This window comes from Choloepus didactylus, chromosome 7 (genome assembly GCF_015220235.1).
Source record: "Choloepus didactylus isolate mChoDid1 chromosome 7, mChoDid1.pri, whole genome shotgun sequence".
In the NCBI taxonomy this organism is placed as follows: Eukaryota; Metazoa; Chordata; class Mammalia; order Pilosa; family Megalonychidae; genus Choloepus; species Choloepus didactylus.
The window spans coordinates 117,017,034-117,043,030 of NC_051313.1; the positions used below are offsets into that span (position 1 = coordinate 117,017,034).

Consider the following 25,997-nt stretch of genomic DNA (forward strand, 5'->3'; position numbering starts at 1 on the left):
CCTCCCCAGAAGTGGATGAAGTCCCAGATGAAAAGTGATCTTTCATATTTTTGGGTAGGGAAGAACACTGAAGAAAAAGGGCATGAAAGAATAAGCAAGTGAGAGGATAAACATCATTTTATTATATAATTTTGACTACCAGAGAAGTGAATCTCTGTACAGTGAAGCAGAATACCTGCTTCAGTCCCTATTTCCTACAGGCATTCTCTCTTTTTTCCCAAACGTTTTTACTCTCCCTGGACATACAGAAATGCTCGCTTAATGTTTTTATGTAGGCCACCACAGAGCATAGAGACGGTTCAGCTGACACACAACTTAAAATAACTTTATGTCTTTTTACCTTTTAGGCTGGACCAGATCAATGTCCTTTGGTCAGCTGAGAAACCATCATTTTTTTTCCATTATTTTGTACACCACAATAGGGAAACACCTCATCCTCTGACTTGGACTAGCAGAGTCAAACTACTGCTAAGGCAATAACTGCAACACCTTACTTTATTCCAGACACTGAATTAAGGGTCTCAGACACATTATCTCAATTAATCTTCATACTATCCCATATGAGATAGGCATTGTTATCCCCATTTTAAAGAGGAAGAACATGAGATTCGGATGTGAAGTAATTTGCTCAAGGTGACAGAGCTAGGAAGAGGCAAAGGCAGAGGATGAATCCAGATCTGCTCACTGGACAGTCTTATTTCTACTAATGTCTTCTCTTAATATTTTGAACATAGCACCTGGTACAGACTGAGCTTATAAGCTGCTTCAGAAATGGTTAGAGGACATTCTTTCTCTTTCTGCAAGCTTTCATTTTAAATCTAATATGAAAGAACAGCAAGTTAAAAAAAAATTTTTTGTAAAGTTATAGTGCAACTCCATCAAAAATCTTACTGCACTTCACCCAACCAATCAGATTAATAAAATTTTTCTTAGGCATGCCCAGGGCTAATTCACCACCATTCCAGCAGAAATGTCCAGTCTCTATCAGAGGCCGACAAGAGACCACAGAAGGTACTGTGCCATCAACTCTACAATCAAACATGCAAGTAAAAAATCATCAAAAAGTTGAAAAGCACTAAACAACCCAGAGTTCTTAAGTAAGCTCTAAGGAACACTGATGGAACATGCAGATCTGCCGGACCACCACAGGTTGGTCTCTTGTGGCAATAATAACGATATAATATATATTTGCTTTTACATTTATTAACTTACCATCTGAATTCAACCACAAAATAAAAAAAAAAAAAAAAAGGATACCACATTAGCTTCTCAAGAAGCAATAAGAATTCTTCAACATATTTTGTCTTCATTTTATAGCAATAGCAATTAAGTAAAAAGGGCCAGGTGTAGGAAGGGAAGTTTGGGGCGGGGAGGGGTGGGGGTGGGAGGGTGGGGGGTGTGTTGCTCAGCCAAAGAAACTACTGCTCTGAGAATTATACCAGTGTTCAAATTTCAGCTCTTTCATCAACTAAACAGGGAGCAATAGCTCAAACTCCTCTCTGCAGGGAGGGAGGGAGTACAACATGGTTAAACTGCATGTTGATGATGTAATGCAGTAATGTTTGATGAACCAATTATTCCAATTCATCATTAGCCAGTTTTTAATTTGCAAGTGGCAGGTGAATATTGAATTCTTAAGAACCATGTTGTGTACTTCTCTTTCTAGTCCCCACAGTTTCCAGCACAAACTTCATTGAGAATTGTGTTCCTAATTGAGGATTATATCATTCAGAGTCCAAGGGTGACTGAAAAGGCTAATGGCAGCCTGCTATTTATTCCATTTCAAGTATGTGGGAAAACATCTTGTGGTCATCTGTTATTGTTACTCATTGTGGAAGCTAAGATAGAATAAGTTGGAAAAACAAATTTTGATCAAGTTTCATTTCTACCAGAGAACTGCAATATGTCCAAGAGATGGCATAAAAAAGGCTCCCAAGCATCTTTGTAAATATACCACAATGTTGGAAAGTGAGAATTCTGAGATTTATAAATGTACAAAATTTCACAGATAGAAGGATCTTAAATAATCATTTAGTATAAATCTGTAATTTGCAAATAAGGAAACAAATGGCCAGAAAGGTTAAATGACTTGTCCCAAGGGTCAAAGCTAACAAGCGGTAAAGCTTGAACTAAGTAAATGGCAAAAAATGGGATTTAACCCAGCATTCTTTTCTTACTACCATGGCCCTGTAAATCAGTGTCATTAACAACAGGAATCAATGAGTTGCAACAGTCTGCTTCAGGTACCACAAAAATTGAACCCTCATCAGAGAAGTAAAAAGGTCCAAACACTGCTTTCTTCCACTGAAGTGATAACGCCCAGGTCTTGGCTTCTAAGCTCCCTACTTAGATCTACATCTAAGGATTTTCACTACAGAGACACAACATAGGCTTCTCTTTAGGAAAAGCTATGGTGCAACTCTTAAGCAGTTGGTTTGGATAGCAGGATACCCTCCATCAACAAAAAGAAACATGTCAATCACTAAAGTGATTAACATTATTCCAGCCCAGAGAATCTTATGGAATATGCCATTCAATCCTAGTTGTATGCTCTAATAGGTTTTACTCTGAAAACTTCTGCAAGAACAGATAAATGTCTTTCCTAGGAGAAAATTCTCTTTCCTTCTACATTTTTGTTTGTTGTTGACAATGTTGGATTTCTTAATTGCATGATTTGAAGTGCAAATTATACATAGTGGCTCATTTCTGAACGCTATTTTGTTCTACTTATCTGAACATCCTTCTGCTGATAACACTTCATTGATTACTGTAGCTTCCTTTTAAGTCATGAAGTCAACTATTATAAATCCTCCCATTGTGTTCTTTTCCTTTTCTTTTTTTTTTAACACTGAGTATGACTTTATTTTTCAGAATCAGCAAGGGAAGCCCAAACAAGAAAAGGATGAGATACTGGGATTCCATTAAAATGTTCAGAAAGTGGAGGTGGCGGCAGAAGATAAACTTTGCCTGTTTGTCATGAGAGCCCAGTGCCTTCTGGCAGGGGTTTTGGGTTGCTGGGATCAGCCTGTGCCTGGCAAATTAGAGCTGACTCTGTTGGGAGGTTCATTTTCAACCTGTGTTTGTGTAACCTACTGGGTTCCTGGCTTCCCTGCTCTGATCTCACTGGGAGCCCTCTGTTCCAGGATGCACCTCAGTGAGCTGAATGAGAAGAGGGAGGAAAACTGTTCCCATAGGAGGACGAAGAGCAAATCCTAAATGTCAGGTCGGTTGGCCAAGGAGCCAGTTTTTACTGCAGATGGTGAAAATGCAATGCATATGATTTTGTGGCCTGTGATGGAAATTGAAAACAGGAAAATGTAATTTCTAGGGCTCTATAATTTCCAAACATTATAGCTAGAGTTGAAGTGACCACAGATGAGCAGATGAATGTCATGCTCAGAAGAGTATATCCTTTGAAGCCAGCTCCTCCCAATCTCCTATCATCTAACATCTAGACCTGGGACCACTGGAGGACCTAAGTGGACTTGCAATGCATGGGCTTTTTCCACTATAAGAACTCTATCAAATCCACTCTGTGTTAAAAAAATAATAGCTCTTCTCCTAGCTAATCCTCTCTCTCTCTCTCTTTCTCTCTTTTCAAGCTTTTCCCCCACTTTTTTTTTCATTTTTTTAACGTTATCAAAAACTTAAAAAAAAAAAAAGGAACAAGAAAAACAAATAACCTAAAATAACTACATTGCTTCCAACATGTTCCTACCCTACCCCAAGAAAGCAGACAGACTATACCCAAAAAAGGAATAAGAAAAACAAATAACCTAAAATAACTACATTTCTATGAACCTGTTCCTAACCATACTCCCCGGAAATTAACAAACCATAGTCATTCCTGAGCATTCCCAGAACATTAAGTTTACCCTCTATAACTTATATGTTCTTATTAGATTATCATTCCCCCTTTGCTATTTGCTGTCTATCACTAGGTCCCCTACATTCTACAATACAAACTATTTATTTTACATTTTTCACAGTGTTCCCATGTGTACTTTTTCAAGATTGTTTTGACTGTTTTGGTCCTTTCCATTTCTATATATATTCTTAAATTAGTCTGCTAATTTCTGTTAATAAGAAAAAAAGCCTGCTGAAATTCTGATTGAGATTGTGTTGAATCTACAGCACTCCTTCTCCAGGATAGACCACATGCTGGGTCACAAAACAAGTCTCAACAAATTCGGAAGGACTGAAATCATACAAAGCATTTTCTCTGACCATAATGGAATAAAGCTGGAAATCAGTAACAGACAGAGAACTGGAAAATCCACAAATATATGAAGTTAAATAATGCTGTCTTAAACAATCAGTGGGTCAAAGAAGAAATGGCAAGGGAAATCAGTAAATATCTTGAGAAGAATGAAAACAAGATCACAACATATCAAAATTTATGGGATGTAGCAAAGGCAGTGCTGAAATGGAAGTTTATGGCCCTAAATGCTTACATTCAAAAAGAAGAAAGAGCTAAAATCAAAGACCTAACTACACACCAGTAGAACTAGTGATAGAATAGCAAAATAACCTCAAAGCAAGCAGAAGAAAAAAAAAAAATAACAAAGAGTGGAGCAGAAATAAATGAAATTAAGAATTTTTTTAAAATGGAAAGTCAACAAAACCATGGATCTTTGAAAAGATCAGTAAAATCTACAAACCCTTAGCTACACTGACAAAGAAAAAGAGAAAGAAGATGCAAATAAATAAAATCAGAAATGCGGGGGCATTACTTCACTGAAATATATAACTAAACATGATTAAAAGGGGAAATGTTATGTTGTATATATGAAAACAAAATAATTTTTTTTAAATCCATGCAATATCATTTAGTTTTTTGTTTCATCAGAGATGTTTCACTTAAGTAAATTTACATTTTACTGAAACTTAAACCTATAAGGACCACCACATTTTAGACCTTTTCTTGGTGTCTTTTTTCTAAACTTATGTTTTTATGTCTTTAGGGTTAATGAACTGGTTAGAATTATTTGGCCTACACTGGAATGTCTATTGAATGATTACTTTTTTTATACGGTCTCCTCCTTTGTCAACTGCCCTTTTTTGGTTGTTAATGTACCCAATTTACACACTGTTTTCATTAATATAGCTACTTCCAATTTATTATGGGCTGGATAACCAAATCACCAAGTTTATTAGAATTGTTTCCAAAGAAATTGAGTGTATGTATGTGTGTGTGTGTGTGTGTGTGTTTTAGGGAGTAAGAGATTTTCTTGTGAATACAACACTGAACACACATACAGACACACACACACACACACACACAAATCCATGGAACTACACTACACAGTATGCCTTAAGTTAAGCCATGGACTTTAATTAGTATAATCATAAAAATGTGCTATCAACTATTTTAACAAATTATCCACAACAATGTAGGGTGTTCGTGGTAGGATGGTATACTGGAATCCTGTATTTTATGGATGACTGTTCTGAAAACCCACAACTTCTCTAACAAAAAAAAGAAATAAAGGAAAAATACAGAAAAACATGTACATATACATATTTTTGTATGCCAGGTAGAAGGATTTGGGTTTTGAGGCACACATAGCAATCTCTGTCAACTCCCCACATTTTGTTTTTCATCCTTTATTTTTCATCTTTCTTCTTCAATAATGAAGGCATGTAAGACAGGACATTTTCTCCACATACAGCTTTCATTGTATTCAAAGGTTTTGGTATGACATTATCCTTCTCATTGCTTTCTAAATACGTTATTTCTCTTTTTAACTTCTTTTTGATCCAAAGTTATTTAAGATTGTGCCACTTAATTTCCAAATATATGTAGTTAAGATATTTTTGGTCCCATGTTTATCATGTATTACAAGTATGGCTTGTATAATACTTATTTTTAGAAATGTATTAAGGTTTTTATGTAGTTTCTATGTAATTAAGTACAAGATCAATTTTTGTACATGTTCTATGAACATATGAAAAAAGTATAATCTCATTTGGGGAATGTGAAATTCTATATACATCTAATAAATTATATTCAATCAAAAAATCTCAAATTAGGATTGTAGATTTCTATATTTCTCCTTTTAATTCTGCCTGTTTTTGCTTCATGTATATTGAAGCTCAGTTATTAGGTTGACATGCATTTATTATTATATCTTCTGGGCAAATTGATCCTCTTATTACACAATGTTCCTTTTTAACTCTATTACTAATTCTTGTCTTCAAGTTTATTTTCTTCTGATGGTAATACAGCCATTCCAGCTTTCATATACTATTGTTCACATGCTATACCATTTTCCATTCCTTCACTTTCAATCTGTGTCTCTCTCTCTTTTATCCAGAATGACAATCTCTACTGTTAAATAATTCATTTACATTAAATGTAATTATTGATACAGGTTATTTTCAGTCTACAATTCTGCTATTTATTCTGTTTCTTTCTTACTCTGTTCCTCTTTTTCTGCTTTCTTTTTGGTTAACCTAATTTATTGTACTTCACAGTAATTATCTTACAGGATTTTTAACTAAACCTCTTTGCTTGTGGATGTATGTGTGTGTTTGCACTAGGGATTACAATATGTAACTTTAACATATCACAGTTTACTTAGAGTTGATATTGTATTACTACATATAAAAATCTAAGAACCTTGCAACAGTATAGTTGATTTTCTGCCCTTTACCTTTTAGGCTATTGTTGTCAAATAGATCTACATATGCTATAGACCACAAACACAATTTAGTCTTGTATTTTAAAGAAATTAAGAGATGAAAAATATATATTTACATTATCAGTGCTGTTCATTCTTTCCTGTAGATCTGAGTTTCCACCTGGTGCCATTTCTCTTCAGCTTAAAGAACCTCCTTCAGAACCTCTAGTAAGTTTGTTAGAATTCTCTCAATTTTCCTTTGTCTAAAAATGTCTTCATTTTGCCTTCCATTATTAAAGAACATTTTAGCTAGGTGTGGAATTCTATGTTAACAGTTTCTTTCTTTCGGCACTTCAAAGGTATTATCCTATTGTTTTCTGACCTCTGTTCTTACTGATGAGAAGTCAGTCATTAATTTATATCATTGTTCTCATTTATATGATGAGTCGTTATTCTCTGGCTGCTTTCAAGTTTTTCTCTTTATCATTAGTTTTCAGCAATATGACTGCAGTGTGTCTAGATATGGTTTCTTTGTATCCATCTTCAGATTTGCTGGTCTTCTCGGATCTGTAAGCTTGTTTTTCACCAAATCTGAGGAATTTTTAGCCATTATTTATTTTCTTTCAACAGCTTTAGTGAGATATAATTCACATACCAGGGGACTTCTGGAAGATGGTGGCTAGGAGTGTTCTAGTTTGCTAATGCTGCAGAATGCAAAACACCAGAGATGGATTGGCTTTTATAAAAAAGGGGTTTATTTGGTTACATAGTTACAGTCTTAAGGCCATAAAATGTCCAAGGTAACACATCAGTAATCGGGTACCTTCAGTGGAGGATGGCAAATAGCGTCCGGAAAACCTCTGTTAGCTGGGAAGGCACATGGCTGGCGTCTGCTCCAAAGTTATGGTTTCAAAATGGCTTCTCCCAGGACATTCCTCTCTAGCAAGCTTGCTCCTCTTCAAAATGTCACTCACAGCTGCACTCAGTTCCATCTCCCTGAGTCAGCATGTTTATATGGCTCCACTGATCAAGGCCCACCCCAAATGGGCGGGGCCACACCTCCATGGGAACATCTCATCAAAATCATCTCCCACAGCTGGGTGGGGCACATTCCAAGCAAATCCAACCAGCACCAAAAACGTCTGTCCCACAAGATCACAAAGATAACGGCATCTGGGGGACACAATACATTCAAACCGGCACAGAGAGACAGGGCAAAAAAAACACCTCTGTAAAAAATACTAGATAAAAGCCAGAAAGTGACCCAGAATACCAGTTCCAGCAATGCACCAGCTGGACTAGGTCTGCCAAATCCACAGGGACCGTGCACTTGGTGAAACTGGGAGTCTGAGTTCTGAAATGAGTGAATAAGCCTGCTGAATATCTGGCAGCCACGCTGCAGTGTGGGGAAACCGTGGGTTGGCGTTTGGAGTCAGACTAGTTCTTTTTTAAAAAGCCCAAAAGCAGTTGCAGATAAGGCAGTGAGAACTGCATAGTGAAGTGCCGCAGGAACAGGCTGTGCCAACACCTCAATATCTGGTGTGGACAATAGCCTTTCGCACACCCACTGCTAATTGTCTCGGAGCGAGGAAGGCAGAGGGGAGTCAAAAGGGGAAAATAACCACACCACTTACAGCCATCTTCCCAGTGGGCTGGAAACGCTCCTGCCCAGCGCTGGCACCACAGCCCAGAGCCATGCCAAAAAACCCAGGGTGACAGGAAGTATTTCCAGCAACACACACACGCCACAATATCTGGAGTGGACAATAGCCTTTCGCACACCCACAGCTAATTGTCCCAGATCTAGGAAGTCAGAGCTGTGAGAAAAGGGGGAAATTAACATGCCCCATACAGCCATCTTTATAGCAGGCTGGGAATGCCCCTACATGGCCATGGCCCAGAACTTCCCTTGGGGGACGGTGCTCACCTGTGATGTAGCACAGCCTTCCCTCAGCAGAGGCCCTAGGAGGGCACCGCTTGGAAGAGGGACCCACTGGGAAATCCCAGGGACCATATGCCAATACCAAGGACTTGTGGGTCAGCGCCAGAGACAATCTGTGGTGAGACTGAACTGAAGGTTTAGACTCTTGCAACAGCTTTAAATCTCCAGGAACACCTGGAGGTTTGATTACTAAAGCCACCCTCCCTCCCTATCTGCTCAGACACATGCCCCACATTCAGGGCGGATAGCACCAACAACACACCCAAACTTGGTGCATCAATTGGAACCCCACAAGAATCAGACCACCACACACCACAAAGACAGAGTTGGGGAGAACTGGCTTGAAGGGAATAGGTGACTCGCGGATGCCACCTGATGGTTAGTTAGAGAAAGTGTACGCCACCAAGCTGTAGATCTAACAAATTAGAGATAAGGGTCTGAATCAGTCTATATATCCTAAAAGAACCCAATTAAGTTATGCAAATGCCAAGAAGCCAAAAACAACAGAAAATTTTAAAGCATATGAAAAAAACAGATGATATGGATAACCCAAACCCAAACACCCAAATCAAAAGATCAGAGGAGACACAGTACTTGGAGCAATTAATCAAAGAACTAAAGACAAACAACAAAAGCAAGGCACAGGATATAAAGGACATGAAGAAGAGCATGGCACAGGATATAAAGGACATGAAGAAGACCCTAGAAGAGCATAAAGAAGAAATTGCAAGAGTAAATAAAAAAAAAGATGATCTTATGGAAAACTGTTGACCAAATTAAAAAGATTCTGAATACTCACAGTACAAGACTAGAGGAAGCTGAACAATGAGTCAGTGACCTGGAGGAGGACAAAACAGAAAATGAAAGAACAAAAGAAAGAATAGGGAAAAAAATTGAAAAAATTGAAATGGACCTCAGGGATATGATAGATAAAATTCACATACTATACAATTCATCCATTTAAAGTATATAATTCAATGGTTTTTAGCATATTCAGAGTTGTGTGACTGAACTCTCCCAGCCCTAGGCAACCACTATTCTATTTCTGCCTCTATAGGTTGACCTATTCTGAAAGTTTCCTATTAACAGAGTAATATAACATATGGTCTTTTGTGACTGGCTTCTTTCACTTGGCATAATGTTTTCAAGGTTCATCCATGCTGTGGTATCTATCAATGCTTAATTTCTTTTTATGGCTGAATAATACTCCATTGTACAGATATGCCACAATTTATTTAATCCATTCATCAACTGGTTGATGTTTGGATCATTTCCATTTTTGGGCTATTGTGAATGCTACTGCTATTAAATACAAACATACAAATTTTTGTGTGGACATACACTTTCATTTCTCTTGGATATAAAATTATGAGTGGAATTGAAGTCATGGGAAAGCTGAAAGAATTTAACTGATATTCAGCTGTGCCCACTGCAGGAGAGACAGTTTGGAGTTTGAATCTTTTGTGACTGGTTTCCTCCATTTAGCATGTTCTCAAGGTTCAAACATTGTTTGAAATAAAGAGATAGAAATTATTTTAAAAGAGCCAAACATAAATTTGGAAGCTACAAAATACAATAATAGAAATGAAAAACTCACCAAACAGGTTCAACAGCAGATGTGAACAAGCAGAAGAAAGGATCAGTGAATTTGAAGACAAGACAATGAAATTATCCAAAATGAGGAGAGCAAAGAAAAAATAATGAACAAAAATGAACAGAACCTGAAGGGACCTGTGAGACACCATCAAGTATACAACTATACACATCATTGGAGTAACAGAAGGACAAGAGAAAGAGAAAGGGGCAGGAAAAGTATTTGAAAAAATAATGCTGAAAATTTCTCAAATCTGATGAAAGACCTGAGTATAAAGATGCAGGATGCCCAATGAACCCCAAGCAGGATAGACTCTAAGAGATCTACAACAAGACACATTATAGTAAAATTGTCAAAACTCAAAGACAAACAGAGGATTTTGAATGCAGCAAGAGAAGCAACTTGTCACATCCAAGGAATCTCCATTAAGATTAACAGTGGATTTCTCATCAGAAACCACATAGGCCAGAGGACAATGGGATGACTATTGAAAATCCTTAAAGAAAAAAAATTGTAAACCAAAAATTTATGCCCAGCAAAATCATCTTTCAAAAATGAAGGAGAAATTAAGACATTTATAGATAAACAAAAACTAAAAGTCTTAATTATTAGATGACCTGCCCTACAAAATATGCCAAAGGGAGTCCTTCAGGCTGAAATAAAAGGACATTAGACAGTAACTTGGGGCCATAAGAAGAAATAGAGAACATTGGTAAAGGTAATACATAGATAAATGTAAAATCCTGCATTATTATACTTTTGGTTTGTAACTGCTTTTTGTCTGCCACATGACTTAACACGCTAATGTGTAAAATAACATTTAAAATCTAAGTTAATGGGCATACAATGTACATAAGTATAATCTGAGACAATAACAATATAAAGGGGTAAGGATGGAGATATATAGGAGTAGAGAGTTTGTATACTACTGAACCTAGATTGGTACCAGTCAAACTAGATTAGTAGTTTAAGATGTTAATGATAATTATAAAGGTAACCACTAAGAAAATAACTAAAACACATAGAGAAAAGGAAAGAAAGGAGGGAATCAAAATAGTACACTACAAAAAAGCAACTATGTACAAAAAAAGTTAGTAATGGAACAAAAAAACTCATAAAACATACAGAAAACAAATAGCTAAACAGCAAAAGTAAAACCTTCTTTCTAAAGTAAAAAGACCAACTACATAATGGGAGAAAATATTTGGAAACCATATATCTGATAAAGGTTTAATATCCAGAATATGTAAAGAACTCCTACAACTCAATTAACAAATGTGCCAAGGATCTGAATAGACATTTCTCCACAGAAGATATTCAAATGGCCAATAAGTGTATGAAAATATGTTCAACATCATTAGCCATTAGGGGAATGCAAATCAAAACCACAATGAGATACCACTTCATACCCACTAGGATGGCCATTATCTTAAAAAAAGAAAATGAAAATAACAAGTGTTGGAGAGGAGACAGAAAAATAGGAACCCTCATACACTGTTGGTGGGAATGCAAAATGATGCAGCCACTGTGGAAAACAGTTTGGTGGTTCCTCAGAAAGTTAAACATAGAATTACCATATGACCTAGCAATTCCACTCCTAGGTATATACACAAAAGAACTGAAAGCAAGGACTCAGACAAATATTCATTGCAGCATTAATCATAATGGCCGAAAGGTGAAAGCAATCCAAGTGTCCATTAGCAAATGAATGGATAAACAAAATGAAATATTTTTATACAATGAATATTATTCAATTGTAGAAAGAAGTGAAGTGCTAGTATATGCCACTAAATGGATGAACCTTGAAAACATCATGTTGAGTGAAATAAGCCAGAAACAAAAGGACAAGTATTACATGATTTCTTATATCAAATACTTAGAATAATCAAATTCTTAGAGACAGAAAGTAAAATAATGGTTACTAGGGGTGAGGGTCAAGGGGAATGGGGAGTTATTGCTAAAAAAGTATGAGTTTTAGTATGGGATAATGAAAACAATCTGGAAATAGTGTTTAAAGTTACACAGTATTGTGAATACATTTAATGTCAGAGTTGTCCACTTAAAACAGTTAAGATGATTTGCATGTTATGTATATTGTACCACAATTAAAAATAAGTAAATAAAATAAATAAATAAATAACTAAAAACAAACTTCTCTAACCTCAAGGAGAATTGAGCTCCTCAAGGGTTAGAACCAGGTCATTTAGATCTTTGTCCAGCACAAAGTCTAGGATAAGGATGCGCAATGAATATTTATTGAATGAATTGATAATAACACAAAACAAGTAAATGGTAATTGTCAAATATGTGGACTGAACTAAGAAGTATATTCAACAATCCATCCACATTCTTTCACACATTGCAAACCATATGCAAAATGCCTGATTAACAAGACAGGTTAAACGAGGTTTAAGAATGTCATCTCTGAACATGGAAATTAACTTTCTCTGTGAAGCTGAGGTACAATTTCCTTGTGAAACTGAGGAAGAGGGCACATCCTTCCCATTAGAGATAATTTAAAGGTGCAAAGTGTTTAAAAAGGATAGAGAGAAAGAGAGAAAGAAAGATGAGTGCATTCTAAAAGCTCTGTCTAGAAGCTTTTATAATAAAAACTAATAACCAGGAAAAAATTTAAAAGGATGCTATTTCTCTGGGAACAAACTTATTTTTAAAATAATAACTAACATTTAATGATGGTTTGCTTTATTCCAGGCACTGTTTTAAGCATTCTGTTATATACTTTTAATTAATTTAATTCTCTCAATGACCCTATGATATAAAGGACTACTGTTCTCCCCCATTTTATAGATAAGAAAACAAAGGCATAGAAAGGTTAAATAACTTGCTCAAGGTTACAGAGCTAGTAACTGACAGAGCTAGGACTGAAAATCAAGCAGTCTGACACCAGAACTTGCAGACTTAAACTGACTTTGTTAACAAAGTCAACACAGGAATAAAGGCTTGGAGAAGTTTCAGTTGTCTCAGACCCAGGCCAATGGCAATAGCAACTGAAGGCAACAGAGAACAAGCTGAGCCCTAACCAGATGGCACAGTACACAAGGCCTCTATGATCTAGCACTTCTCTATCTTTCCAATCTCATTTCTAGCTATGCTCCACCCTCAAACTCTACAATCCAGTGATAAAGAACCAGAAGCAATATCTTAAATGTACCCTGCTGTTTCTCAACTCAGGACCATTGCATACACAGCTCCTCTGACTGACATTACTATCCCGTCTGTGACCCCCAAGTCTACAGATACTTCTCAATGCTTTATTGGGCCTATTGTCTACCAGTCTGTTTTTCTTTACAGGCAGTTAGGTCCCTGAACAGGAACGGTGACATTTGTCTTTGAGTCCCTGCTGTGTAGCATACAATGCAGGTGGTGAGTACAAGTTTGCTGAAAGAATTAATGAATGAAATGGTCTCAGAAACAGAATCCTCAATGGCGGTTCAGAGCCTGGATCCAGCTGACAGGAAGGCTAGACTCGCTGACCCCCTGTCCCAGGTATCTGAGAACGACTAAAACATCATCTGCAGCTGTGTATCCACGCTTCTTGAAACAAACCTCCCTCAGAGAGGTTGAGGAACGTCTTATGTGGGCTCAGAGGACAAAGGACCCACAGCCAACCCCCACCTGAAAGGAAGGGAGACAGTGAAGGTCCCACAGAAATTCAGCAAAAAGAAACCCTACGATATACTGCCAACCCTCTAACTTCATATTAACTTCTGTTAAGACATTTTCTCAAATGAAATACATCACTGAACTGCAGCCCCTTCTTTCACACAGGTTTAAAAACACAGCTTGCTCTTAGAAAAGGGAAATACATGTTTTCAGCACTGTCTAGGGAAGCACCTAGCCTAGACCAGATGACTAGAGACAGACACTTGGGTGAATTTACCTCATCCTGATCTGGATGTTCTACGTATTGGAACTTCCCAACTTTCAAATGACTCATACATAGCACAAACCACTGTCAGACCCCTGCTGTCACTATAATAGAAACTATTTTGGAAAAACAAAAACAAACTGGGAACTTCCAGAGTATCTGTGGCTTCAGATGCTGTGAAAGCAAGAGTAGCTTAAGGGAGCTGACCCTCTAAGATATATTCTAAATAAGAGCTAGTCTTTTTATTTGGTTCAGTCCTGCCCCAAAATACATTCCTTACGTTTCCTCTTCACTTTGCCAAAATCATATATCCTAAAGCATCTGGAATTCTTGTAAGAAAGTGACGGTAGCATAGAGCATTTTGAGAGGCAGGGCAGGCCTGGGTGGGGTGTGGTAGTGGAGGGCTGAAGACAGAATCTGAGTGGGGGGGGGGGGGCTGAGAAGAGGGGCCTGAGATGGGAAAGAGAAATAAAGGCAGGAAGAAATAGAGTATAAAGCGCAAACTTCAGCTGTTTTAAAATTTGCTCTAAGTCAGTGGTTCTCAATCTTAATAGACTCAATTCCCTTTTTTTATAACAAATATTTTATAATGCCTCTTTCAATATATTAAAATGATCTTTATGTATAATATAATCTACTTGTGCACATAATTTTAAAAAGTCTAGTGTCCAAAGTATAGTATAAAAGGAAAATAATTTATAACAAAATAACTTGCATTTCAATATGCAAATGTTCCAGCACTACTGCACTAGAAGACAGAGTAGTCAGATGCTTACCTCTTCATATAGAATCACTACAACTGTTACAACAGCTACAAATGGATGGACATAAGGTATATTGCTGACCCCAATACCATGAATGGCACTGCCAAGAGTGACAAGATTTTCCAAAGATGACAAACTCTTTTGGAAAGTTCAAAACAGATTGAGGCACAATCTTCCCTTACGGTAGTTCCAATCCTGGATCAGTAACTGTATTTTAAAGTTGTGTACTATTTTATTTGTAAAACAGAGTTAGATGGCTCAGATCATCTAAACAGAAACAGGTCATTCACCTACATAAACATTTAACAGACATTCAAAGAGTCAAAAGTCACAAGGGACAATTCTTTATGCATAATTTTTCTTCATACTTCAGGCATCAGCATCTCTGACCCGTGCTAATTAAATGCTGGTTGCACTCTTCGATGGCTGTGACAAAAAAACCCTCACTGAAATCCACAGGTTTAAAGGAACTAGGAACTTAGCCCAAGGATAGAGAAAGAAAATACTCTTTTTATTTTTCCCTTTCACTTCCTCCCCCTCCTTCAAATGGTTCCCTAACATCCAAGACCCAGAACTCCTTCTAGTGAACTTATATATAATTAATCTACTGTGGCTTTTGTGGGCTACCTTGGGAACCTATTCAACATTTATAATACTACTTCTATTGTACCACAATCTCCAAATTTCAAACTTAGAAATAAACTGTGGGAACATAACACTTCCCTAGGTCTGTGACTTACATACACTGATATCTCACCATCAATGTCCTCTCTAATTTTTAAAATGATGGGCTGACAGCCAAGCTACATAACTAATGCACTATAAAGACTAAGCATACATGTAAAAAGATTACTGCTATAGGCACATAAAAAAACAAAGTCAATTTGATAAATATTTTATAATATATCTATTCCTTATTTTTGTGGCAATTAAGTACAAACTGCACACCTTTTACTTAAGTTACTAAGCATATTATTTTTACACCTTAGTTTTCCTCTTTACTATAGACACTGATCAATTCTACTGCTTATAGATGCTGGAAAATGTTCACTGGTATCTAAAACACCAGTACCAAGTACTTGCCCTTGCCACACAAAGATAAAAGTTCCCTAATACTACTGGCTGAATTGGATTTCCTTGACCTTTGCCCACCATTCCCCAAACACACACACCCCAGGACTAAAGCTCCCTGAATTCCAACCATGTTCTCACAACCCACACTTCTTCTCTCACACTCACTTCACCCAAAGGGTTCTCTACCTCTCTGGTTTTCAAAGCAGCCAAGAGACACAATCCCTGTCATTGTGGAGGATATACTCCAATGGGTATAGAAAATTGATGTGTGATGAAAAGAATCTTTCTTTTCTGTGATTAATGCCCAACTCATATTATTATTCAACAGGTTTCCATATTAGGTGAAAGTAACTAAATGATCTCTCTTTTTTTTTTTTTACTCTAAAAATGCAGTACATGATTCAGCTATCGTCTTAGACTCTGTAAAAGTAAATTCACTAAGGACTCAATGCAGTATATACATTGTGGCTATTTCCACCTATGCTGATGTCAAAGTTTCCTTCTTTCGTAGCATGCCTTGATATGAAAAGATGATAAAGAGGAACAACCCTTGGTTCCTTCTTTCCTACAGAATTCATCTCAACCTCTCTGTATTAAAATGTTAAGAAATGCAATTCCTAACTATCTAAAGAATTAGATGTTTGGATAAGTTAGGCACAAACTTAAAGATGCTAAAAGGTAGTGTCTCCAGAAACTGATCTCTTTTGAGCAACTTCAATAAGTAAAGCTAAATAGTAATAGTCACTGTCTATTAGATATTTTCTCTATATCAGTATTATGCATTATTTCTAATCCTCAAAACAACACTATGCATTATTATCCCCATTTTACAGATTGAGGAAACTGAAGCTTCAAGAAGCTAGAAGACTTGTTGAACATTCAACACAACTTACAAAATTCACAACTACCTTTTGGAATCCAAAGTCCTGGTTCTTTCTGTTACATCATTATGCCTCCCAATTTTTCATAGCAGGTAATTTTCATTATTGGGAACCATACATTAAGCTGCTGCATGTCAGATTTTTGCATATTACAGTAGTACGTTGAAAAATCTATTGCTTTTACTTGCCACTTTTTAAGGTATAAAACTACGTTACTATAAAAGAGAATCACCCTTGAAAAGGTGTAAAGATTGTAATAGAAAAGCTATATGTGATTCAAATTTCAGTTTCCCTAATAAAGATAAAATGCTATGCCAATAGGGTGCTAAGATTACAGAACAGAATGACACTATTTAATATGCAATGCAGTCTGAAAACCACAAATTTAACAAAAACTCAAATGCCTGGAGAAGAGCCCCCCTTTTCTCTTAATGTACTGATTGCTATTATAACAGCGAGCCAAGCATCACATCCATTTCAAGAAATGCTATGGGATATTGGTTATAAATAACCCTAATTATTTTCATTGTACTTTCCTAATTTGAACATTACTCCAAAAAGATCTTATGATTTCAAGGTTTTGACATTTACTGATATCTAACATTTACACATACATCAGAATTAAAAAGTAAAAAAGACTGCAAAAATTAATGTGGTCATATGATTTACCACAGATGAAGCAAAAAAAAAAAAAAAATCTTCAAAACACCCCCATTACAGTGGCTAAAATGAAACATACCAAATATTGGCAAGAATGTGGAACCACCAGAACTCTCATACACTTCCAGTCACAATGTAAATTGGTACAGCCACTTTGGAAAACTGTTTGGCAATATCTATTAAAGCTAAACACATATATGCATATCCTACAACCCAGATATTCCACTCTTAAGTATAATACACCCAACAGAAATGTGTATACTTGTTCACCAAAGGACATGTATCAAAATGCTCCTAGTAGCACTATTCATAATAGCCCTAAACTAGGAAACTATCTAAATATCCATCAACAGTAAAATGTATAAATAAATTGAGTATGTATAGCCACATAACGGAATACTACCCAGCAATGAAAATGGGCAATCTACAACTTGATGCAACAATACAGATCAATCTCACAAACATAATGTTGAGCTAAAGAGGTCAGACATGAAAACTTACATACTATATGGTTCCACTTAAAGTACAAAAACAGACAAAACTAATTTACACTATTAAAAATCAGGAGAGTGGTCATTACCCTTTGTGGGAGGTAATGAGTGGAAAGAGGCAAAAAGGGGCTTCCTGGATACTGGTAATATTCTATTTCTTCATCTGGGTGCTGGTAATATGAGTATGTATGCAGTTTGTGAAAATTCATGAGGCTGACATTTATGATATATGCACTTTTATGTCTGTTATAAATAAAATGTAAAATTAAAAAAAAAACATTCAAAAATGTAAGTGAAATTGCAGAAAGTAGTCCACATGATAAAAACACTCAACAGATGAGAGACGGTATAGCAGCAGAGTGGGTAAAGAACATGAAACTGGAACCAGAGTGCCTATGTTTGGATCTCAGTTTCATCACTTACTAGCTATGACTTTGAGCAAGTTACTTAACCTTTCTGTGTCTCATTTCTTCATCTATAAAATGGAGCTAATATCTACCTTATAGCGTTATTACGAAGATTAAATTGTCATAAGATTTGTAAAGTGCTACTAGCATAGTTGGCTACTATTATTAAATATTCATTAAATAAACAAAAGTTCTTTATTCTGAGGCAGCATAAGAGAATGAGAAAGGGAAACAAAGAGATGTATGATTCAACTATTACTAGAAAAGGCACAAAATAATTATTTGGGAAGTGGAGGTGATAGTAAGTAAAGTCTAGTATAAAGGAGTGTGACCTGGAAGTTAAGACCAGTCCTACAAATCTCTACCTAAAGGGACCTTGGGTAAGCAGACAGCTTCTCTGAGCCTGGAGCACCTCACTTTACACTGAAGGCTGGTCCCGATAATCTCAAGAATTCCAGCTCTTCAGTGCTCTTCAGGATGATGACTAATGAGTGGTGGCAAAGATAAGGAATGAAAAGGGCTGAGCTCAACTGTCGGGCTCCAAGGGGAATTCTGAGATCTCCTGTACCTCTGAATTTCACCTAATACTTACCTTTGAAAAATATCTATCATGTCTACCAGTCATGTGTCTATCTCTCAGGTTCACATTTCCCATCAGCCATTTAAAGTAAATAATTAAGACTTGCATGGGTTTCTAAAAGAGCCAGTCAGGTTGTTGGCATACATACTGTGGTAGTGTACTTAACTTCTCTGGCCATATTATAATAGCAACTCTTTATTAAACACCTACTTACATACCAGGCACTATAATAAATACTTTATCCTCAATCCTCACAACAAATCTGCTAGGTCACCCTGCTCATTAGTGGCAGAGCTGCAAGGTTATTCTGGCTTGTTTGGCCTTGTAAGGCCTTGGACTTGGTTTACAATCAACCATATTTTTCTTATTTATATAACAGAAGGTCATTAGCTAATGTGGTCTAAAACAGGAATAATTTAATTTAGTGAAAAATCAATTTTGGATATCTTTAAAATAAATGACTACTTTGTGTTTCTAAGTAAAGGTTTTCTTCTGGGTCTATTTAAACGTATACCAATTAAAGTTGTTTGTATTTAGCAGCTGTCATCCAAATAATGGATTAAAGCCCTTAAAAGACAATTACATTTGTTCACTGCTGAATCCCTAGTACATAGATTAGTACCTATGTACCTGGTCTGGAGTAGGCATTTAACAAATGTAGCTTGAGACCATCTTTCCAAAACCTTGTTGGCCAAAATACTCAACTAATAAGGAGGATGCATTCCAACAAGATACTTTATTATCAGAAACTTCATGACCAAAATTAGACATAATATGAGAGTCACTGAGATATCTTCCCTGAAGGATATTCTCCTCTAGGCCAAGTGACAATGTCATCAACAAAGTAATTATCAAACACCTACAAATATTTATTTAACATAGTACTCGGTATAACTTCCCTTTTCTCTCTTTCTCCATCAGGTTAAACAAGCAACAGAGCCATGGTTCCTTCCCAAGAAGTACAGCCTCCTAATGTATGCTAAGACTCTCCAGAGACACAAATATTACACATGATTAGGCAGCTTCCCTAAGTGTGTGTTAAATAAACAGGAGGGCCCAGAAGCTTGGCCTTTCCCTTAGCGAGACACATGACCTACCACCAATTCCTGAATTTGCAGCTGTGATATAACTTCCTACTTCTCCTAAGTCACCAGTCCAACACTAGGAAATCAGAAATTTCCCCCAATGTCTGTCATACCTATCGCAACTTCATCTAAAAAAGACACTTTGTTCATCTGTGTCAGCATATACCATTAAAAATTTTCTTTAAAAAACCATATCTTCATAGAAAGTGCAAAGAATATGTGCTGTATTGTAGGGGAAAGTGTACCAGATCAGGAGTTAGGAAGCTGGGTTCTGTTTCACTACCTTACCTTCCTATGCAACTTGGGCAAATCGCTGATCTTCTCTAGGATTCAGTATCCTACAGAATAAAATAAGGAGGTGAACTAGATCAGGGGTTATTCACCCAGTTCCAAGGATGCTTTGGGAAGTTCATGCATGGGCTTCAGGGATTCATAAGCCACCTCCATGAACTTATATCAAACATTTTTTGCATATGTGGATTTTCTACAGAGATCTATGGCTTGTATCAAATACTCATACAAGTTGTGATCCAAAAATAACCATAGCTTACCATGCGCCAGGCACTGTGCTAAAGGCCTTATATATATTACCTCATTTAATCCTTACTATTATCCCCATTTTACAGATGAAAAAAGTGAAGCAGAAAGCTGTTAAACACAATGTTATGACGGGTGAGATCATCTCTAAGCATTAAAATTCTGATTCTATATCAGTTCAAATTAATAGCTTTCCTCTAGTTAAATTCTGTCTCTTTTCTCAATCATTAGCGCTTCTTTTAAATCCTTACATAGAGAAACCAAACTCACAGAACACCCAGATGAATGCAACTTAGAAAAGAATATATTAGGGAGTTAATCCAAGTAAAGAGCCCAAAGGCACTTTCTGCTCCAGCCTCCAATCTGTTTTTTCTTTTTAAACATGGCATTAACCAAAAGATGTATCCGAGTCCAATTATGAATTAAAGTCTAAAATGGATGTAACAGTAAATAAGCCAAAGTGTTAACCAAAAAGAGGATGCAGTGGCAGCAATAGTGTCTCATATACCACTCAACAACTCCTCAATGAGAAAAGCGGGAAAGACACATTAGCGCAAGGCCTAGGAGTCCCCCCCAAACCCCCACCTCTTGAAAACCACCGACCACTCTGCTGGAGCCAAGCCCTGAGTCATTCTCAGACAGAAATTCAAAGGCTGACTAAAGGTATTAAGCCATCACCAACACCAGTCTGGAATAAAGAGTGAAAACTAAGTGAAAGGCTAGTTTCCAATTTTTGTGGCCACCAGTTCTGACAACCTCCAATCATAACAGGGGCCAGTGATCACCCAGTTACACCTGGAAACTGTTTTGCTGACAATCCCTCCTCAACTCCAAATTACTCAGGGACAGAGAGTAATTTATTGTTTAATAAATGACTGCAAAGCAGAAGTAGCATTATTGGTTCTTTTCATAGGCTGTCAAAAACCTCCACGTCTTCTTTTTTTTTTTTTTTTTTTTTTTCCCCACGTCTTCTTAAAGGGAAGGTTGTTGAAACTTTTATCTCCAGCCCTCATGACCTTTCTCCAATTAGACTGTGTAATGAGAAGCGAAGGAGGTTGAGAAAGCAGCACTAAAGAATGGCCCTGGAAGCAAGCATTATATCTTTTCCAAGAGTGATGCAACAGGGTCAGAGAGAAGATGAAGAGGAGGAGGTGGGAGCTTATGGGAAAGAGAAAATCAGCGTCCGAGTGGGAAAGCTGAGCAAAAAATGGGTTACGAAGGCATGGGTTATTTAAGAACTGGCAGGAGGATAAAATGGTCTGGCCAGGAGCAGTGCAAGGAGAGAGAGGAAGGCAGTGGACGGGCTGGTGGGATGAGGTGGATCGAGAGAGACAGAGCGCCGTGGGGTTGGGGCAACGGGTATCAAGGAGAGAAGTGGCACAAGGAACACTGCGGGAGCAGGCAGGAAAGGTGGAAATCGCTGGGGGCTCGGAGGGACGGTCAGGGGCTCGAGAGATCTGCAAGGGAGGACGGGGTGACCTGCTCGGCGTTGTGGGAACGGGACAGCAGCCCTGAGATCCCCTGAGGGCCGCCGGTGTGGGGAGGAGAGATTAGGGGCACCAGCGCAGAAGCAGGGACGCCCGGTACCCGAGGGCCCAGGGCGAGGGAAAACAGTGTTGACAACGGTTGGGTACGGGGGGGAGAGCAGAAGGCTGACGGGCTCAAAGTTGAGGCGAAGGCCGCCACGGAGTCCCGGCTCGGGGCTGGGGAGAGAGGGAAGCCCGGCCGCGAGCGCGCTGTAAGGAGGGTCGAAGACGGAAGGAAGGGCCCCGGGACGACTGGGGGCCCGTGCTGGCGCTCTCACCGGGACAGGTGCTTCAAGATCTGCTTCTTGATGATCCCGGCCATGCTGGAGCCGTGGCCCGCAAGGACGAAGGCGGGGGCGCGGGCAGCTGTGGCCTCCTGGGTCTTCAAGAAGCTGTGCCTCCTCCGCCCCCTCAACTCGCCGCAGAACTGGAACCGGATGCCACCGCCACAGCGGACGCCATGGCGCTCTGCCGCCCCTTCCCCGGCGCGCGAAACTCCGCCACGATCCCACCCACCCGCGCGGCGTTGCCACAGCCAGCCCAGAGCGACGCGGAGGTCGCGCGCCGCCCGGCGGCCCAGCTCGCAGAGACAGGAGGTGCGCGTGGTGAGGGGCGGGGCGCGCGGCAGCTGGGGGCCCGCGGCCGGGCGTGGAGGACGGGCTCAGGGCCGCCTCTCACCCGCCCTCCCATGCCCTCTCATCTGCCTCGCTGGGGAGGAAGGTCTGAAAGGCTTCGACCCCGGAACTGTATGGGGTTCACCCTGAGGCGGTCGTCTGGAAGCATCGGGGAAAGGCGGCGTGTTTGTAAATTTTTGCAGAAATTCGCTAAATAATTGCGCAGCTCCTGAATGGCAGGGTTCACTTCTCATTCATTTCCTTCACCCAAGAGTTATTTGTTGAACACCAACTCTAATCCAGGCATCAGGCTGGAGAGTGAAAAGTAGTCTAAAGGACCTCACAGGCCTGTGAGGAGAGATTCAGGCAAACCACTACTGACTGCTGCTAAGGGCAGTGTGCTAACAACCGGGAGGGGAGCTCTTTGTCATTCGTCTGATACCCTTCGTAGTCTCTAGCCCATTAATCAATGGGAAAATGTTTACTCAACACCTAAAATGTGCCCTGCAGAGGTACCCCCTCCTAAATGTGAGGGGCAGAAGAAAATAAGATGGTAAATTGTTTACATTGCCAAAGACTTTAGAGATCAACTTCCTCATTATACCAATAAGGAAACTGAGGCCCTAAGAAATAAGTGAAACAGCTTTCTAAGGCTACTTAGTGAGACTCAGGATGAGAACCCAAGTGTTCTCACTCCCATTCCAGTGCTGTTTTCTCTCTATTTCATCCATATGGTTAAAAGTATAACCCTTATGCCAGAAACACCTGTAGCCCCAATGGCAAAGATGGGAAGGTGGCAATTCTCTAGATTTAAACCTTCAAACAGAAACCTAAGCAAAATACTGTCTGAAACAGCTATATAGTAAACCTGGTCACCAGTTAATTTTAAATTTTAAATTTATTATTCTTATGAATATATAATACATGCACAAAATACAAAAATCAAGGGTATAAAGGTATCAGTCTCCCTTCTTCCCCTGTCCCTCATCCATTCAGGTCCCTTCACCAAAACAATTTTACGTGTTTTTAGAGATCATCTTAGCTTGGTCAACCAAATAAGTGTTAAATTTTTAAAAGAAATAATCAACAAACTTCATCCATTTCTATGCTTATCTCTTTGTCATAGTAAATTCAATCTTTACCACAAGTCCCCCAGAAATTATCTGAGAGAAGCAAATCAGCCTTGGCTTTGATGCTCTACTGTTCAATTTCTTCCAGTAGGATTGCATGCTTCATCAATTTTTGTCCTTCTGTCCACTCCTTGCCAAAATACCTACCAGGGGCCAACAGGGCCTACAGAAGAGGAGGTTTCTTGTCAGAATTGCTGGCCATTATTGCTTCTTCCCAATTCAGCTATTAGGTGCAGGGGCCTCAGGGCAACTTCTTGCATTTCATACTTCCTTCCTGGAGCATCCTAGCAAAGATAGCTGATCAGAAATCTGACTACAGCTATATAAAAGAAAACCGGCCTCATGTTCAGAGATTCAGCATCTTCGCTGAATGATTCATCATGCTGCTGAATGACTTATTTTTGTATAATGGAATCCTGCAAAAACATACTCTAAAAGAATATGGCCTTTCCTGTGACAGGGAAACAGGAATAGGAGAGTTCATATTCATACCAATAGTTTTTATCTTAGCAATGCTAAGAAACCAAGGCATATAGAGGCAAAGGGATTTGAGACTAATCCATATTTTTTTAATTAAGTATTTTATTTTGGAGAACTTTTTGCCATCCTTGTAAGGTTAAATCTGTTGATGACAAAGTCTCTTAGTTTTCCCTCAATGGGAGAAGATATTTATTTCCCCTTCATTTCTGAAGCATATTTTCACCAGATATAGAATTCTGGGCTGATGATTTTCTTTGAACCCTTGAAAAATGTTCCACCACTTCCTTCTGGCCTCCATGATTTCTGATGAAAATCCTGCTGTCATTCTAATTATTTCCCCTTAAAGGTACGGGGTTGTTTTTCTATGGGTGCCTTTAAGATTTTTTCAGGAGTTTGAGTATATTTCCTGGTGTGGATTTCTTTCAGTATATACTGACTAAAAGGTCCACTTCTTGCATCTGTAATTTTAGGTCTCTTGCCAAATTTGGGAAGCATTCAACCATTAATTCTTCCAGTACCTTTCTGGCCCCACCCTCTTTCTTCTCTCCTTCTTGAACTCTGATGACATGCATATGAGACCTTTTGTTTTAGTGCCACAGATCCCTATGGATTTGCTCATTTTTTTTCTTTATTAGAGAAGTTATGGATTTACAGAACAATCGTGCATAAAATACAGGATTCCCATATACTACCCTCTTATGAACACCTTGCATTGGTGTGGAATATTTGTTACAATTGATGAAAGCACATTTTTATAATTACACTATTAACTATAGTGCATGATTTAACTTAGAGTTCACTGTGTAGGGAAGTTCCATAGATTTTTTAAAAATTTTTCATTGTTATCATATATAGTACCAAATATTTCCCCTTTATACCACATTCATAATGTTGTGCTACCATCACTACCATCCATTACCAAAACATTTCCATCATTCCAAAAAGGAATCTTATACATTTTAAGCCTTAACTTCCCATTCCCTAAACCCACCCCTTCCCCTAGTAACTTATATTCTAGATTCTCACTCTAGGAGTTTGCTTATTCTAATTATTTCATATCAGTGAGATCATTCAATACTTATCCTTTTGTGTCTGGCTTATATCACTCAACATGATGTCTTCAAGGTTCATCCATGTTGTCACATGTATCAGAACTTGGTTCCTTTTCATGGCTAAATAATATTCCTTTGTACTATATACCACATTTTGTTTATCAATTCACTGATTAATAGACACTTGGGTTGCTTCCTTAATTTAGCAGTTGTGAATAATATCACTATGAACATCAGTGTGCAAATAGCTCTTCAAGTTCCTGTTTTCAGTTCTTTTGGGTATAAACCTAGAAGTAGGATTGCCAGGTCCTATGGTAATTCTATACTTAAACTTTTTGAGGAACTGCCAAACTGTCTTCCACAGAGGCTGTACCATTTCACATTCCCATTAGCAATGAATGAGTGTTCCTGTTTCTCCACATCTTCTCCAACACTTGTAATTTTCCATTTTCTAGTAACAGCCATTCTAACGGGTATGAAATGCTATCTCGTAGTTTTGATTTCCAATTCCCTAATGGTTAAAGATGATGGCATCTTTACATGTGCTTTCTGGCCATTTGTATAATTTCTTTGGAGAGATGTACGTTCAAGTCTTTTGCCCATTTTTAAATGAGATTGTTTGTTGTTTTGTTGTTAAGTTGAAGGATTTCTTTATATATTCTGGATAT

At 38.1% G+C, this 25,997-nt stretch overlaps 1 protein-coding gene across 3 annotated transcripts in view; it reads right to left on the reverse strand.

Annotated features, from left to right (window-relative positions):
• Positions 1–23,192, reverse strand: part of UHRF1BP1 (UHRF1 binding protein 1) — a 95,089-nt gene extending 71,897 nt beyond the window's left edge. Inside the window, exon 1 of one of the 3 annotated variants that reach the window (XM_037843466.1) lies at positions 22,332–23,192. In XM_037843466.1, coding sequence (XP_037699394.1) covers positions 22,332–22,375 — 44 coding nt within the window. In that variant the 5' untranslated portion in view covers positions 22,376–23,192. The remainder of the gene's footprint in view (positions 1–22,331) is intronic. The other 2 variants (XM_037843464.1, XM_037843465.1) reach the window with 2 other exon arrangements.
• Positions 23,193–25,997: the final 2,805 nt, after the last annotated feature.